The sequence below is a fragment of the Xenopus laevis genome, chromosome 4L (assembly GCF_017654675.1).
Source record: "Xenopus laevis strain J_2021 chromosome 4L, Xenopus_laevis_v10.1, whole genome shotgun sequence".
NCBI lineage: Eukaryota > Metazoa > Chordata > Amphibia > Anura > Pipidae > Xenopus > Xenopus laevis.
In genome coordinates this window covers 23,506,719-23,522,877 of record NC_054377.1, presented here as the reverse complement: position 1 = coordinate 23,522,877, position 16,159 = coordinate 23,506,719, and the positions used below count along the sequence as shown (strand labels likewise).

The 16,159-nt window shown below is 40.5% G+C and overlaps 1 protein-coding gene across 4 annotated transcripts in view; it reads right to left on the bottom strand.

Moving 5' to 3' along the window:
• Positions 1-4,509: 4,509 nt before the first annotated feature.
• pola2.L (polymerase (DNA directed), alpha 2, accessory subunit L homeolog) overlaps positions 4,510-16,159 on the bottom strand; it is a 34,744-nt gene continuing 23,094 nt past the window's right edge. For 3 of the 4 annotated variants that reach the window (XM_018256800.2, XM_018256801.2, XM_018256803.2), the window contains exons 12-19: positions 14,394-14,518; positions 14,273-14,311; positions 13,164-13,237; positions 10,528-10,636; positions 9,613-9,719; positions 8,409-8,468; positions 6,754-6,880; positions 5,307-5,840 (exon numbers count right to left, since the gene is read on the bottom strand). In XM_018256800.2, coding sequence (XP_018112289.1) covers positions 5,691-5,840; positions 6,754-6,880; positions 8,409-8,468; positions 9,613-9,719; positions 10,528-10,636; positions 13,164-13,237; positions 14,273-14,311; positions 14,394-14,518 — 791 coding nt within the window. In that variant the 3' untranslated portion in view covers positions 5,307-5,690. 4 annotated transcript variants of the gene reach the window in all.

The window sequence follows — 16,159 nt, the reverse complement described above, 5'->3', positions numbered from 1 at the left end:
CACTGTAGAAAGGCTTGAGTCTTCTTGGGATGAGATGGTACTCTGGACATAAAGAATTTCCTGGGGGGTAATTTTGTGAAGTCGAGGTGATAGCCTTCTGTGACTATTTCGTTGACCCATGCATCTGAAGAGTGATGGATCCACACCTCCCGGAATCGTAGTAGTTTGCCCCCTATTTGTTCTAGCGATTCCGGAAGAAATGCCCCGTCATGCTGAGGCAGACTTGTCTCCTGTGGGTTTGTTGAAGGTTTTGTTGGCCTTCCATGGAGGACGGCCCTTATCATTGGTTTTGCTCCGAAAGTGTGAACGTTGCGGTGGACTGCTTTTACGTGAGTAACGTCCGCTTTGGCCACGAAAAAATTTTCCACGTCTAGCTGTTCCTGTGGATCTATTCTTCGCCTGAGGGAGAAAGGTGCTTTTCCCTCCTGTTGCTTGTGAAATTATTTTCTCAAGTTCCTCTCCAAACAACCGTTGGCCCTTGAATGGCAGCGAGGTTAGAGATTTCTTGGAACTCAAGTCAGCTGACCAGTTTTTAAGCCATAATGTTCTGCGTGCCGCTATGGACAGGGCTGATGTTCTAGCAGTGATCTGTGAGGTATCAAGGGTAGTGTCACTGAGATAGGCTGCTGCTTCTGCAATAGTTTGAGCAGAAGACACTAGGTCAGTTCTGGGTACTCCTTCTTGGATGTCCTTGACCAGTGATTCCGCCCATGCTTGAATAGCTCTGGACACCCAGGCTGATGCTAAGCTGGGCCTCAGGGTTGAACCAGAAGACGAGTAGATTGCTCTTAAGAACCCTTCCAGCCGTCTGTCTGATGGATCTTTAAAAGCAGCCGCGTCAGTTACTGGCAGAGTGGTGGATTTTGACAGTCTGGATACTGGAGCATCCACTACTGGTGGATTTGTCCACTTCTCCACTAGTTCTTTGGAAAAGGGATAGGTTTTTGAGAACTTTCTTGTAGCTTGAAACTTTCGTTCTGGATTGTTCCATTCGTCTTGTATCATATCCATCAACTGCTCGTGTGATGGAAATACTATTGTGGATTTATGTTGTCTCTTGAATAATCTAGATGTTTCAGTTTGTTTTGGTGCTTGTGAAATATTGAGAATTTCGATCACCCCTTTAATGATTTTATCCACATCATGTTGGGAATCACGGTCTCTGTCACCTTCTTGATTCTCCTCTTCCTCCCCCGAGGACACATCTGAGGGTAGAATTTCGCCTTCTGACTGGGAAGAAAGCTGTTCAACAGACGACTCGTCTGGGGATGCATCCGCTAGGGTATTGCCTTTGGAATCATCAGAACGTTTGCGTTTGGTGCTTGGTCTATGACTGAACTTAGCCAACGCCTTTCCTAAATTATCTGCAATGGCTGGAAGCCCTTGTAGAGATGCTAGGGATTGTGAAAGCTGAACTGCCCAGAGAGGGGCCGCCATATCTTGCGTCCGGCTGGGCCCTGGCTGGTGTGGGGGAGTTCCTGACTCAGTGTTCTCTTCTTGTGCCCCAGTTGGAACAAGGTTGTCCCCTGAAGCTGCTGAATTAGCTTGTCCCATTGAACAAGGTCTGCACAGCGGTTCACTCTGACCCCCCGCAATTTTTGACTGACATTTTGTACAAGTAAAATAGGTTACCTGTGCTGTGGTGGGTGCTCTCCCCCCCGCCCTGGTAAATAGACCCACTGGCCTACCTTCTGCCATGGAATCACCTGAGAGGTGAGACAGTGTGCAGGGCTGAAACAAGTAGTAGCTACTGTAACAGCAGATATCTGTGCTTCAGCAGATATAACAACAGGCCAATATGGTTCCGTTTCCACTTCCCTGCACTTGCTAGCACTCTGGAGTGTGTTGTGCGCTCCTGTTAGCGTGTTCCGCAGCGTTAGTGGAACCAAAATGGCCGCTGGAACGCATTTGCGTTCCACTGCGGACCGGATCCAAAATGGCGCTGAGCGCCAAAAACGCCGCGACGCCAGACAGCCTCAGCCCTCCTCCTAACATGCGCCATACACGGAGCCTCTGTCGGAACTCCTCCAGCAAGGTATTATGTTTTCCTGCTTAGCTTGCCCACGGGGAACAACTAGAGGATAGAGAGATATATATATCCTCCCCTAGTGAGTCAGACAAGTGAAGCTGATAGAAGGGCAGCTGCTAGGTGCGGCTGGTAAGGAGGGAGGGGGGGGGGTAAGAGCCTGTGATAAACGGAGCAACAATAGCATAATGGCCATTGTAGAAACCATTCACCTACTGTACATTCACTGCGGCCAGACCCTCTGTCGACCCAATGGACGCAGGCACTGTCTGGGTGGTCGTTATAGCTATTACGCTAGGAAGTGACCCCGGTGAATTATCCATGATGGGGGTTAACCTTGAGGATGCAGGCAGCCCTGCTCCAGGTTTCACCCCGGGTGTCAGCGAATCTGACCGTAGAATATTTCCCACTCTAGGGAAGTCCATCCTCCTGGTAGCAGGACACTTGAAAAACTGATTGTTGAGCACAGTGTGCGGGGTTAAGCCAAGTAGGCCACGCCCCTTAATTAATTATCAAGTGTCCTGCCTCCTGGAGGATGGAGCTTAACCCCATCGGTCCCTGTGTCCCCCTAAGACGACAGAGAAATAATGTTTTATATTAATCTGTAACTATGAATAGCCCTATATATGTTCAGTAAGGGCTTATTCTCATATGGATGTTGTAAAAGTTCAGATTAAACTGTATTAGGACTAATATTACATTTGATTATCATGTGTCATTCAGAATAGGTTAGCAGAGAAGCTAAACATCAGGTTAGTTTGAGCATGGATCGGGCATGCATTATAGATGGGAAGTACTAGGTTGCAATAGAAAATCAATAACTCATCAAATGAGGAGAAAAAGGGGGCAAAAGTAAAATTAAAGTCTCAAAGAGGCCCAGCTATTGCCCATGCGACAGGGTGCTGAATAAGCATGGGGACGCCCGACATATTCTGGAGACAATGATTTAACAAAGGCCATTTAAATTATAAACGGCAATAATAGTACTTTAGCCATCAATACATAAATGTGGTCACCCAAGTTGCCACGAACCAAGGCAAGGAAAATGTTGGCTGCACTGGGGATTCATTGGCATGATTTTTAGTTTTTCTGTCAGACTTGGCGAGAGGTTATTACAGTAGAGGCTCATTGTTTGGAAGCGTGTATACTCCCTTATGCCCAAAACAGGAGCCTCCCCAGCACTTCATGATTTTGTCTCATTTCATTTTGTATTCTGGCATTTTTTAAAAAACAAATTCAGGGTCCACCCCAGTTGTCAATTAAATTGTTTAATAAACACCATAGGGCCCCTTAAAGTGGCCATACATGGGCAGATTTCTGCTGCCGACTCGGAATATTGGGGGAAAGATCCGATTGGTGTCCTCACCAAATGAGCAGATCTTATAGTATAAGGCCAATTGTAAGCTGCTTGTTACATACAAAATATGAATGCACTGCCCAGGGAGGTTCCCCTGTGAATACATGCTTATGGCACTTGGTGAATTACTATATTAAAGGGGAACTATTGTGAAAATGAATGAAAATTTAATATAAGCTTTAGCATACTGAAGAAACTTTCTAAATATAACCAATTAAAAATTCTGTACCGTTTCTGTAATAATAAAGTTTAACTTCACTATCACTCTCTCAGCGTCTTTTTCTCTTCATTCTGTCTTCATGTAGCAGTTGGGCGTTAGATAATCATTGACAGTTAGATACAATATATCTTATAAGGGAGCTCCTTTTGCCTAGAAGATGTGTTAGAGTTCACTATTAAAATCACCAGAAAGTCTGTCTCTCTACATGGCAGAATTTGTGCAAAAGGCAGTTATTTTGTTAGATTTTGTTTGTACCGGAATCAGTTATTTGAGTGAGCTCTAATACATCTGCTAGGAAAGGAAGCCCCCCTATAAGATATTGGATCTAATTGTCAATGAATATCTGACACCCAGATAGAATAGTGAGGATAAACATGTTTATTTCAGAAACAATGCAGATTTTTTAATTGATTGTATTTACAAAGTTCATTTTTTCAGTATGCTGAAGCTCATATTAAATTTTCATTTTCGCAATAGTTCCCCTTTCAGCAAAGGTCCCCTTGGTGAGATGAGCCTAATAATGACACCTATTGCAACCTGTCCTATGCATTTTCTATAAACATTCAGCATTTAAAATTCATTCAACAATAGGCTAGTGCCACAGGAGGTGGATTCTTGGCCTGTGGATAATTACAGGCCGAGGATCCGCCCCTGATCTCCCAAGAGAATCTTGTTGTCCCTGTACTTGGAGCCATTGTCTCGGCCCAGGTGAAGGCAAACAAAGCCGACTACATAGTGGAAACGCTCAAGTGTGCATTGTAAACCAAACTGAAGATCAATTGAAAAGCAGCAAAGAACTGGTCATTCTATAAAGTACTAAGGATTAACTACCCCCTTAAATAATTTTTGGGTGAATTACCCCAGTTACTCCACTACCCTGTGCAATTCTAAAAGAATACTGGAGAATTGCTGAAGATCAAGCTTTAATTCACCAGAACCATTTGCATTAGTTTTATAAATGCTGACTCCAAATAAAATATATATACTGTATATAATGCTTTAGGCTGCTGCCTTTTGTCTTTCGAACACCTTCTTTCAGTCCATCTTTCGCTATTGTGTGACCCCTTTTAAAGGGCATGTAAAGTCTAAAATAGAATAAGGCTACAAATGCTGTATTTTGTATACTAAAAATAAACATGAACTTACTGCACCACAAGCCTAATCAAACAAATAATTTATGCTTTCAAAGTTGGCTACAGGGCATCACCATCTTGTAACTTTGTTAAACATCTTTGCAAGACTAAGACTGTGCACATGCTCAGTGTGGTCTGGGCTGCTTAGGGATTGTCATAAACAAAGCTTCTGCATGGCTGGGAAGTAAGGTGGGGGCTCCCCCTGCTGTTCATAACTATGATTGTTTCCCTGCTCAGCAGTTAGGGACCGTCTGACAATTCCTATCCACAGCAGTAAATGAAGGGAGAATTTCACTGCATACAGTCAGGTTTCTTATAAAAACGGTACACATTTTTTAATTAAAGTATATTGGAGATAGGTTTCTTTTTCATTAAAGAAAGTAAAAATGGGATTTTATTTTTTTGCCTTTACATGCCCTTAAATTTAAAAGGCATACTACTATGTATAAAAGGACATCATATCGTGGCTCTGTTTTGAAGTATTTGCTTTCTCATTTGAGTGCTGGAGAGTGAACAGACCTTGGTGGATCTGTATTTAGAAAATGGCTAATGACAGTTCTCGGGCGAATATAAAAATAAAAAAAATGCAACTTTTAATAATTGCAAAACAATATGCACAGTAATGTTAATACAAATCCATGTTTTGGGCCTGTGCTGTATGTATCTTAAGAGTGGCTATTCAATAGTATATCAAAAAGCTTGTCTCTTGCAGAAATGGATGATGGCAAACTGCCTTTGCTTCATGAACAGATCCAAAAAATTGAATGTACGCGAGATCATATTTTAGTGAATCAGTTTAAAGAGGCACAGGTAAAAATTATACAAAATCTACAACATGGCGATATAGGTATCTGCTGGCATCCTTTCAGTGCGCTTGTTAATTACATGGGCTCCATTTGTCCATTGTCTTCATTCCAGTTCTATTCCTCAGAGGTTAATTGCAGGTTTCCCTGGTTAAACTCTCACCACCTGAGCAGAAATACAAGTAGATCTCTTTCCTTCAGACCCCATTGCTCCACTTTTGACCAGAAAGCGTGCATATGTGCCCCCTACCAGTCCCTTTGTGAGTCGCCCAGGGTTAATGCAGATGCAGCCTGTGACATCCTAAAAGAAATAAAGATAGAGAAAACATTTTGTAATGATATTCAGAGCTGCATATCCTTGCAGCGCTTTATAAATCAAGTTATGCATACATACATATATGCACTTGTGATCTGTAGATTGTGGGGCACAAATCTTAAAGGGATTGTGTCATGTTTTTATTTCTAAGTTACACTATTTACACTACAAATAATTCACTCTACAATATAAAATTTCATTCCTGAACTAGCAGGTGTATTTTTTTTAGTTATAATATTGGTGTGTAGGCAGCCATCTCAGGTCATTTTGCCTGGTCATGTACTTTCAGAAAGAGCCAGCATTTTAGGATGGAACTGTTTCTCTTACTCAATGTAACTGAATGTGTCTCAGTGGGACCTGGATTTTACTACTGAGTGCCCGTTCTTAGATCTGTTATCTGATTACCTTCCCATTGTTCGGCTCCTGGGGGGGGGGTTGGGGGTGATATCACTCCAACATGTAGAGAGACAACTGCGATTCGGGGGGAGATTAGTTGCCCGATGACAAATCTCCTCTTCTACAGGGTTACTAATCTCCCCTAACTGCCTCCCTCCCAGATAGAATTAAAATCGTTGGCGGGATGGCACTCGGAGTGCCGGGCCGAAGAAAAGGAGAAGAAGAGGAGATTTGTTGCCGGGCGACTAATCTCCCCAAATTGCGTAGTCTATCTCTGCCCTAAAGAGTGACTGAAGTTTATCAGAGCACAAGTCACATGACTGGGGGCAGCTGGGAAACTGACAATATGTCTAGCCCCATGTCAGATTTCAAAAATAAATATAATCTGTTTGGTCTTTTGAACAATGGGTTTCAGTGCAGAAGTCTGCTGGAGCAGCACTATTTGAAAAAACAAATATTTTCCCCATGACAGTATCCCTTTATGGTCAGGACAACCCCTTACCTTGATAAAATAGCGAAGCTCAGATGGGACGATAAAAACATCTGGAGTGACAGGCATAGGGGTGTAGCTGTATAAAGCCTCATAGTCAATATTTATCTCTTCATTGGGTGGATACAGTGGATAGTAGCTGTGGGACATAAGCATTTTTATGAGGAGGGAGAAACACTGGGCTCGTTGTACATTATTGCCAAACATGTATTTTCTTAAACAGCATAAATACAAACAGAAATGCCAATCTAAATACAACAAAAAGGAATTATGTGCAAACCTCAAATTGCCAGGGAGCGGTGAATAAACAAACATGGTCTTTCTCTAGATTCCTTTTCTGGCAATGCAAACATACCATGCACGCTCCTAGAAACGAATATTAACCCTTATACAAGTATAAGGGTAAACAGGAACGGCATAGAACAGAGTGGAATCTTGCATTAAATCATCAGAAGCCCATTAGTACTTGTAGGAGACAATAGTTGATTTTGTAATTGGCACAGATGTGATTGATCTAATTCACATATCATTGGGGATTAGCTGGTAAATCCCATTAGCCAAGAACTGCATTAGTCTGTGGCTGACCATATTTCATAGGCTCCCAGAGTGTTTACATCGTTGGCCCTAAGGGACTGTCTGTATTAGTGTTTCTATTTTGTTTATAATTACTAACTGTAGGTACCTTTACAATGTCATTGGGAGAGAGACCAGGACTGACTATCATCCTAACCCATAAACATGATATATACCATGCCCATATGATAAAGGGCCTCGTGTAGCCCTGCTCAATAATTCTGCCCAATGGTTTGCTGCACCACCCTCTAGTATACTGCCATTGTTATATACCACACAGTATATGAAAACAAAATCAATTTAATAGTAAACAATCTTGAATAGCAGCTTAATCTGCACACTGTAATCCTAGCCATTAAATTACCTTGATATTAAATTTAAGCGAAAAGCACACAGTAGTGTTCTAAGAAACATTTGCTTTCATAAAATGTTTCTATAAATTATCTAATTTGAGAGTTTTGCTGCTCTCTGGTTTGGGATTCACACCAGTTGCATACCACCACTACCAGACAGTGGGGTTCATTTATCAACACTGGGCAAATTTGCCCGTGGGCAGTTACCTATAGCAACCAATCAGTGACTAGCTTTTTGAAGCCAGCTGCAAGTAGAACAATGAATGCAGCAATTTGATTGGTTGCAATGGGTTTTTGCCCATGGGCAAATTTGGCCAGTGTTGATAAATGACCCCCAGTGTGTCTAGAAGTTAGAAAATGGTTGCCGACTCCAACAATCAGAGATTGCATTAAATCACAGGCTGGACAGGTAATACGTTTAATTAAATTAATTAAAACCAATTAATGTAATGTCATTTGTTTAAAAAGTGAGCTTGGACAGAAAACATGTCAGGCACCTGCAAAATTTGCACTTTGTTAGTGAACTATAATGCCCATTGTCCCTATTGCTAGATAAGCACGAAGGTAGGCATGCTTTAGGAAATCATCAGGGTAGGAAAGATGTATTTCTGCACAGGTGATTTAGTTTCTGTGTCTTGCCCGAGACTGGTTCCCACTGGAATATTCAACCACTGATGGCCGCTGTTACCATCTTTTTGCAGTCATTCCAAATGAAAAGGGTGAAGTGATATGGTGACTTACCTTCTTTGGGTCAGAATGTGTCTAAGAATCCGACTGAAGCGATCTGGAGCCCCCGCAGAGCTGTGAAAAGTTTGCAAAAATTTTTTTTATATATATATATATATATATATATATATATATATATATATATATATATATATATATATATATATATATATATATATATATATATATATTGTATATACTATAAAGATACAGAAGATGTATGTTTGCTATTTATTGGTTTATAGCTACATGCCTTATGTAACCAATACACAACTTCCTGCTTTGCAGCTCTTATTGGTTACCAATCAGTGACTTTAATGAGGGCCATATGGTTCATAATCTTTTGCTTTTGACTCTGACCTGCATGCTAACAATCAAAAGCTAGCTCACTGAACAGTTACTGTATGTTCCATGAGGTTCCCCTTTAGGGTGTGGCACACACTGCTATTCGGGGAGATTAGTCGCCCAAAATGCCGTCTCGCAGGCTAAAATTTGATTCACCGGCAGGATGGCACTGGGCTGGAGGCGACTAATCCCCCTGAATAGCGTGTGCCACCACCCTTAAGTCGCTGACTAACTCAGAGTTAGAGAGCTGTAAAGCAGGAAGTTGGGTTCTGGCTATTATGTTAGACATCCAGTCACTCCAGCCTTTATACATTACATTTTTTTCGCTAACTAACTATATTAGAAACATTTTTTACTTTGCGCCGCCTATCTATTTACCCAGTTGAATGAAAGAAAATCTAATTCTCAGCAACTTTCATTTATTACAAATTTTTAAGTTATATGTAATTGCAGTTGAAATCAATATTTGTTTATCCCTTTTTGTTCGCTGGCTCCGATATTTATAATAATGTAACAGGAGTTAGATCTCTAGGTTTTGTAATCAGCTTTTAGCACGTGGCTTGCTACACGGTTTGTCAGCCTGGAGTTCATTATCATCATCATTTATTTTAATAGAAGCAGCAAGTTATGCAGCGCTTTACAATAATAGGAATAATGAACAATAAAGTTAATTACATTAACAAATATCTTTAAGCCATTAAAAATACTTAATTAATGCATAATGAAAAGTTGCTTAGGGTGATATTTTATTTCAGCATGGTTGGAGGACCCCTTTAAGTGTATGGCTAGCTTTGTCTGTGCAGTTCAGCTTATATAGTCTGAAAATCTTATTTTGTCTTGAAGTTCAAAGAGACTAACCTAAAAATAAAATTACCTGCTAATTTCCTCTGCACCCATATGGAATAGCAAGTCTGTAGAGGTCATGCCTATGACAACACCATTGACAGACAATGTGCAGGGATCTGCAACAAAATGGACCCTCTGAAAATTAAATAATAAAACAAGACTGAGTTGCAAAAATGAAAAGAATGTGGAGAAATTATAAAAGGGTAATTGAAAGGCGATATAAGCATTAAGCTTAATAATGTTTACTCTGCGTTATAGAGGTTGCAAAGTTGGAAGTTTTAAAAACATAGGCTTAGGAGAACACACAAAAAATCACTGGTGGCCTTAAAAGCATTGCTCAATAATGTCATAGAATAACTTATTTTTTACTCATAACTGTTTAGGCCCCTACTGTGATTTAACTGTGCCTGGGACAAACTAATTATATCTGCCTGGTTTGGCCGAAACAGGTGTTGGGCTAAATCAGGTCGATCCAATCATCAGGCCCCAACTACCCGTCAGTCAGTTTATGGCCAACTTAAAACTGTTCATACATGAACCTATCTGCATATGTATGCCAGCCCAACGGTGCCAGTGAATATCCATGTACTATGGAGATCAGTCGGACCTTTGTTTGCTCAGGTTTAAAAATTTAATCTGTGGCTATAACAGTGCAACTGTTAACCTCTCTCCTTCCTGCAGTTCTGATCGTTGGCTGTCAGCTTGAATAGAAAGGTAGACATATAGAAGGTTCACACTGAAATTCAAAGTAGGCCCTGGCATTTCAGATAGACCGTCCCAGACAGAAACCAATGGAGCTGGTGAAGGGAGCAGATCTGCTTCACTCAGCCTGCAAATAAAATGCAGGCGGAAAGCAGCTGAGCCAAATGCCAATGCTCCATGTGGCCCGGCCCTAAACTTCTACAAGTCTAAATGATTAAAAGGTCAAAGAACCAAAGATTACCTCTTTGTCTTCTTTGGCTGGTTCAAAGCAGCTGAATGGCGGCTGAGGATATACAGGATCATGGTGAACATCTCGGAGTGATGGAACGATCACCAGATGGCACCCAGAACTGAAAAATAATAAAAAGTACAAATAATAATCACTTTCAAACATTTTTTCAGTTTGTTCTTGCTTATTACCTCATTGAAGTATAGCAAGACATTAGATTAGCTTGCAATATAACATTTTTTAATTACAAACTTTGTCTAACCATGCAGTAGCATATACTGTTAAACATATGAGTGCCATTATAAACATTGTCCCTTCTGTTCGGTAAACAGTGGGTTGAAGACTGTTCCTTCATTCCTTGATGCCTGGGATTCCATGCAGCAGTAGGGCCGGAACTAGGGGTAGGCAGAGTAGGCACGTGCCTAGGGTGCAAAGCTGGCTGGGGCACCAGGCACGTACCTGCTCCGTCACCTACCCCATGTCCGGTACCCTTTCTCCCAGACTGTGTGCGCTATAGCTTTGTCTTTTTGAGCCCGGCGTATACGCGCCTGGCAGCGCAGACTCGAGCATGCGCGCCAGCGCCAAGTCATGCATGTGCGTGCCAGCGGCAACTTGCGCATGCGAACCAGCGTCAGCTCACGCATGCGCGCGCTCAGTCAGCGAGGCGACCAGCCAGGTTGCCTAGGGTGCCTGGCCAGGCTGGCCTGGCTCTGTGCAGCAGTGTAGATATTATAGATTCTTGTTAAAGGGGGTGTTCACCTTCCAAATAATTTTTCAGTTGAGTTGTTCTCAGAAATAAAGTTTCCTTTTTACAGTTTACAGTTTTTCCAAAATCTAAAGTTTAAAGTTGAATGTTCCTGTCTCTGGTGTTTCAGTCTGGCAGCTCAGTAATTCAGGTGAAGATTCTGAATTGTTACTATTTTGCAGCATTTAGTCGATACATTTCTCAGGAGCTTCTCTAAAGTATTAGCAACTATTGTTTCAATAGTAACAGTTGCCTTTAATGAAAGCCGAGACTCTGCTCAGCAGGGACACAAGATAAGAAATGTATCAACTAAATGTATCAATTTACAACAGTTTAAAAGGACACACGAGCAGATTCAGGACCGGGCGACTAATCTCTCCGAATCTGCTTGTGTGTCCTTACCCTTAAGAGTCTGCGATCCCCCCCTTCCAGAGCTGCTTTAGAAAGGTGAAAAATTAGATTTACACTTCAATATTATTTATAGATAGGAAATAGAAAGTAACTGGGGAAAAAAAGTCTTTATTTCTGGTTGAAACTAACTATAACTGAATATAGTGTTGGAAGGTGAACAACCCCTTTAAGATTTATACATTTGGCTCTGAATCAGTTTCAGATTAACATTGCTTTCCTCATTTATAATCCAGTTTAACGTTCAGCTAGGCACAAATAAAACAGTTTTATCTGCTGTTTCATAACTTTTTATAAGAGGATTTAGGTCACAGTAGTCAGAGATCTTAACTGAAATTCACGCTCTACATCCCTGCAGAATTTTGACCCTTCTGGCAGATAACACACAAGGTTCTTTGTAGCAAATTCTGGGTGCAGATTTATGTCCACTCACATAAATGGGAAGCAACATTACTTGCCCCACAGAGGCAACTAAAAGTAGGTAGTGCGTGGGCATGCCTTTACTGCACACACACTACTTCCCCCCTAGACATTGCCCTGGTATATCAGAAAGAACTGACAGTGCCCATAATTAGACAACAAGCATTGGAAGTCTAAAAGGGAAACATTTTACATATGGGGTAATTTATTAGTCATTTATCAAAAAAATGTAACCACGGCTCACCAGAAGGGAACTGCACAACTCTATAGCCTCTTGTTTTAAGGGAGTACCATAAGAAAGCAACTAATATACTTAGAATAATTAAGTCCCAAACAATATTTAATTAAGCTGAAGAGTTCCCGTTTGGTAAACTATGTCAAACTATTTGCATGATTATTAGATGTGCTTTACTATTCTGCTATTTATATATATTTTTTAACTAGTTCACCATCTCACTGCAGTGAGATGCAGACAAGGAAACCACAACATTTGTGTACGCCTCATCTGGTTTGAGCTACCATTTGAACGTGTTCATTGTAGAATCTGAATATTTCACAAAGAAATATTAACCCAGCTCTACTGGGTTGCTGACATTTTAGAAACCGCTAGCTGCTACTCTGTCCACATCTATATTGTAGGCTTTACCAATCTGGGCTTGATTAACCTCTTGTATCGGTCTTTAGATGCATTTTCAGGAATCTGTATGATTTGTCCAATGATATTGGCCGTATCCATGTTAGACAATGCTAAGGAATAAGGTGGCTTATATCATACTGTCTGGACCAAATCAGCAGCTTAATGGTTGGGGTCTAACAATGGGCTGGCCCAAATGATATCTGCCCAGAAAATGGGCAGATTTTAAAAAATATTTTGTTGGCCTGCATTTACCATCGTTGTGAGCCGATTGTTTGGCTCAAGGGCTAAATGATCAGATCAGCCTGATATTGCGTAGTTTAATGTGGGCATATCAGGGAAAAGGTCTGCTTTTGAGGATCTTTATGTGTATGGCCATATTTATTTAATACACCATGAGACAATTTAGATCACAAATCGACAGTAGGTGAATACTCTTACGGGCGTGTGCCTTCGATAATCATTTTCAGACAACGCTTAAACACGTCTTCAAATGTCACCGTCAGTTGCAAGTTCTGAATGGGAGAAATAAATGAAAATTAGGCTAGAACCCATGTGTTGGATTTCTGCAGTATGAAGCCATGAAGTATTTAGAAATTAAGTCCCGTCACAGTAAACTGAAACTATTACTGCATCTAACTATCTAATGTACTTTAAGTTTAATAGGATACACAAGATACACAACGGATCACAGATAAGTTCTAAAAAATCCAATTGCATACTTCAGTGCTTTTCTGTTGAATATTCTGTATCTTTTCTCCTTTTTCAGCTTTGGATGGCTGCCCCATGGCTACACAGCAGCTTGTTTATATAGACTACTGTAGAGTTTCTGTAGCAAACACAGTGTAGTGCAATCAGTATATTATATTTTCTTGAATGCACTTTCATTTTTTGGTGTTACTGTTCCTTTAAGAAAGCAGTGCATTCTGCACCAGAATCAGCCCTGTAGAACCAGCTTCTAGGGCAGAGAACCTAATACTCTGAATATCACCTGAAAGCTTCTTGGTTTGGCTGCCGAGAGAATACAGAGATTGCATAGTGCTACGGATACTTAAAAGATGAGAAGCTGCTGTAGGCAACTTTGAAGGACTGGATCATTGCTGTTATAGGCCTGCTGAACCTCAGTATAAGAATCGAGAACGAACAGCTATTAAGTCCTATGTGTGAGGCGTATACAGGAAACAGAGGATTTATTCTTCTAAGTAATGTCATACCTTCCTATATCTCAAACAGATGTATAAATATATCTCATTATGATTTATATGCAATAGTTAGCAAATACATAAACATTGATGATTTGAACTAAAGTATTAGGTACATATAGCCGGTTCACACTAATACTCTGCTTTGTTTGTGAAGATTCTCATTTATCCAGGTCATGGTATATCTGTAGAAATAAGTCAAATCAACTGGACTTGCTGTGTTTTTTCCTTGAAGATGTTTCACCAGTCATCCAAGTGGCTTTCTCAATTCAGAATAACTGCTTTGTGCGATCTGCTTTGTGACCAAATTCTGAGACAATATATTTAATGCAGATTAGCAACAATTACCTCTATTTGCTCATGCTTTGCATCCAAAAAGGGACCAAGCTGCAAAGAAAGGAAAGCACAAGATAATCAATGAGACAGTTATGAAAACCATACGGACATATAAATGTTCCTTTATTCTAACCAGGATGCAGATGTCTGGACGGTCTCTGTTAACAATGTCAATAAGATCCTTGAGGGCATCATAGGTGATTGTATCGGATGTGGTAAAAGGTCCGCACGCTGTGATAACCATCTGCTGTGGACATTCTATAATAATTACAGAATAAAAGTTAAGCAATAGCAATATGAAAGGTAAAATCAACAGCTTCGCAATGCAATAATATGGTAACGGATTGTTAAAAATGGCCTGTGCAGCTAATAATTCCTATGGCAGATATATCTACCCAAATCCGAAGTGATCCATGTACATCTTGGCTACACCTGTCATGCCCCTGACCCACCACACCCCCTGCTCCAAAGCGTCAGCATTTCAATAGAGAGGGTAAGTTTGATTTTTGGTGCAAATTACTGACAGCTGGAGACACAAATGTTACTGCATGAGTCCGGGGGAGAAGGGTTTAAATCAAGCAGACTCTGGACAAATCTGTGTCTCATTAATTAACATAGGTATAAAATTAAATTACACCAGCACAGTTAAAAATAGCAACTAATCCTAATCACTAATTAGTTTTGATCAGATCTTATTAGTTGCTATGTATAAAGTCACTGGTGATCTGTAGCATAAGTAAAAAGCCCCCTATATGTTTAGCTTTTTAAGGGATTCGGTTATGATTTTTAGGACATAGTTTTTTATTTCTAAATTACACTGTTTACACTGCAAATAATTCACTACAATATAAAATTTCATTCCTGAACCAGCAAGTGTATTTTTTTTTAGTTGTAATATTGGTGTGTAGGTGCATCTCAGGTCATTTTGCCTGGTCATGTGCTTTCAGAAAGAGCCAGCACTTGAGGATGGAACTGCTTTTCTGGCAGGCTTCTGTTTCTCCTACTCAATGTAACTGAATGTGTCGCAGTGGGACCTGCATTTTACTATTGAGTGCTCTACCAGGTGGCTGTTATCTTGTGTTAGGGAGTTGCTATTACCTTCCCATTGTTCTGTTGTTAGGCTGCTGGGGGGGGGGGAGGTAATGGGGTTATAACACTCCAACTTGCAGTGCAGCAGGAAAGAGTGACTGAAGTTTATCAGAGCACAAGTCAGATTTCAAAATTAAATATAAAAAAAATCTGTTTGCTCTTTTGAGAAACGGAATTCAGTGCAGAATTCTGTTAGAGTAGCACAATTAATGGATGCATTTGGGTGGGGGGGAAAAAAAACATTTTTCCAATGACAGTACCCCTTTAAGTCAGTCATACAGCCTAAAGTTTATGCTTTTATAATACAGAAAAGCCATGAATATCTTGTAAATTATATCCTTATAAACTGTGAGTTCTGATGTCATTTCTGTCACGACTCACTAAAACTTGTGTATTATAATAAATAAAGTACCCCCTGTTGCAAAATATGGGGATATTAGAAGTTACCTCGGAGTTCCATGACCTGTATCGGCCGAGTGTTTTTATATGGTCATTAAAATCCTCGGTAACTTACAATATCCTTATATTTTACAAGAGGGGGTACTTTATTCACTATATAATGAATGGAGCACCATTTCCAACAATTTGCTCACTCCCTAGAATTCATTCATATTATAGCGGAGATCGGCAGCCCCCAAAATGTGAGGTCTGACTGCACTAGGCAGGCCTAGAACAGTGGCCAAGGAAGCACAGACAGAAGGCCAAGTCTTTTATCTGTAACCTTGTTATTAGGCAAGAGACCAAAAATTTGGTGTTACAAGTGGCCTTGAACCAAAATAGTCTGAAATCAAGTTGTTAGGATAAATCTAA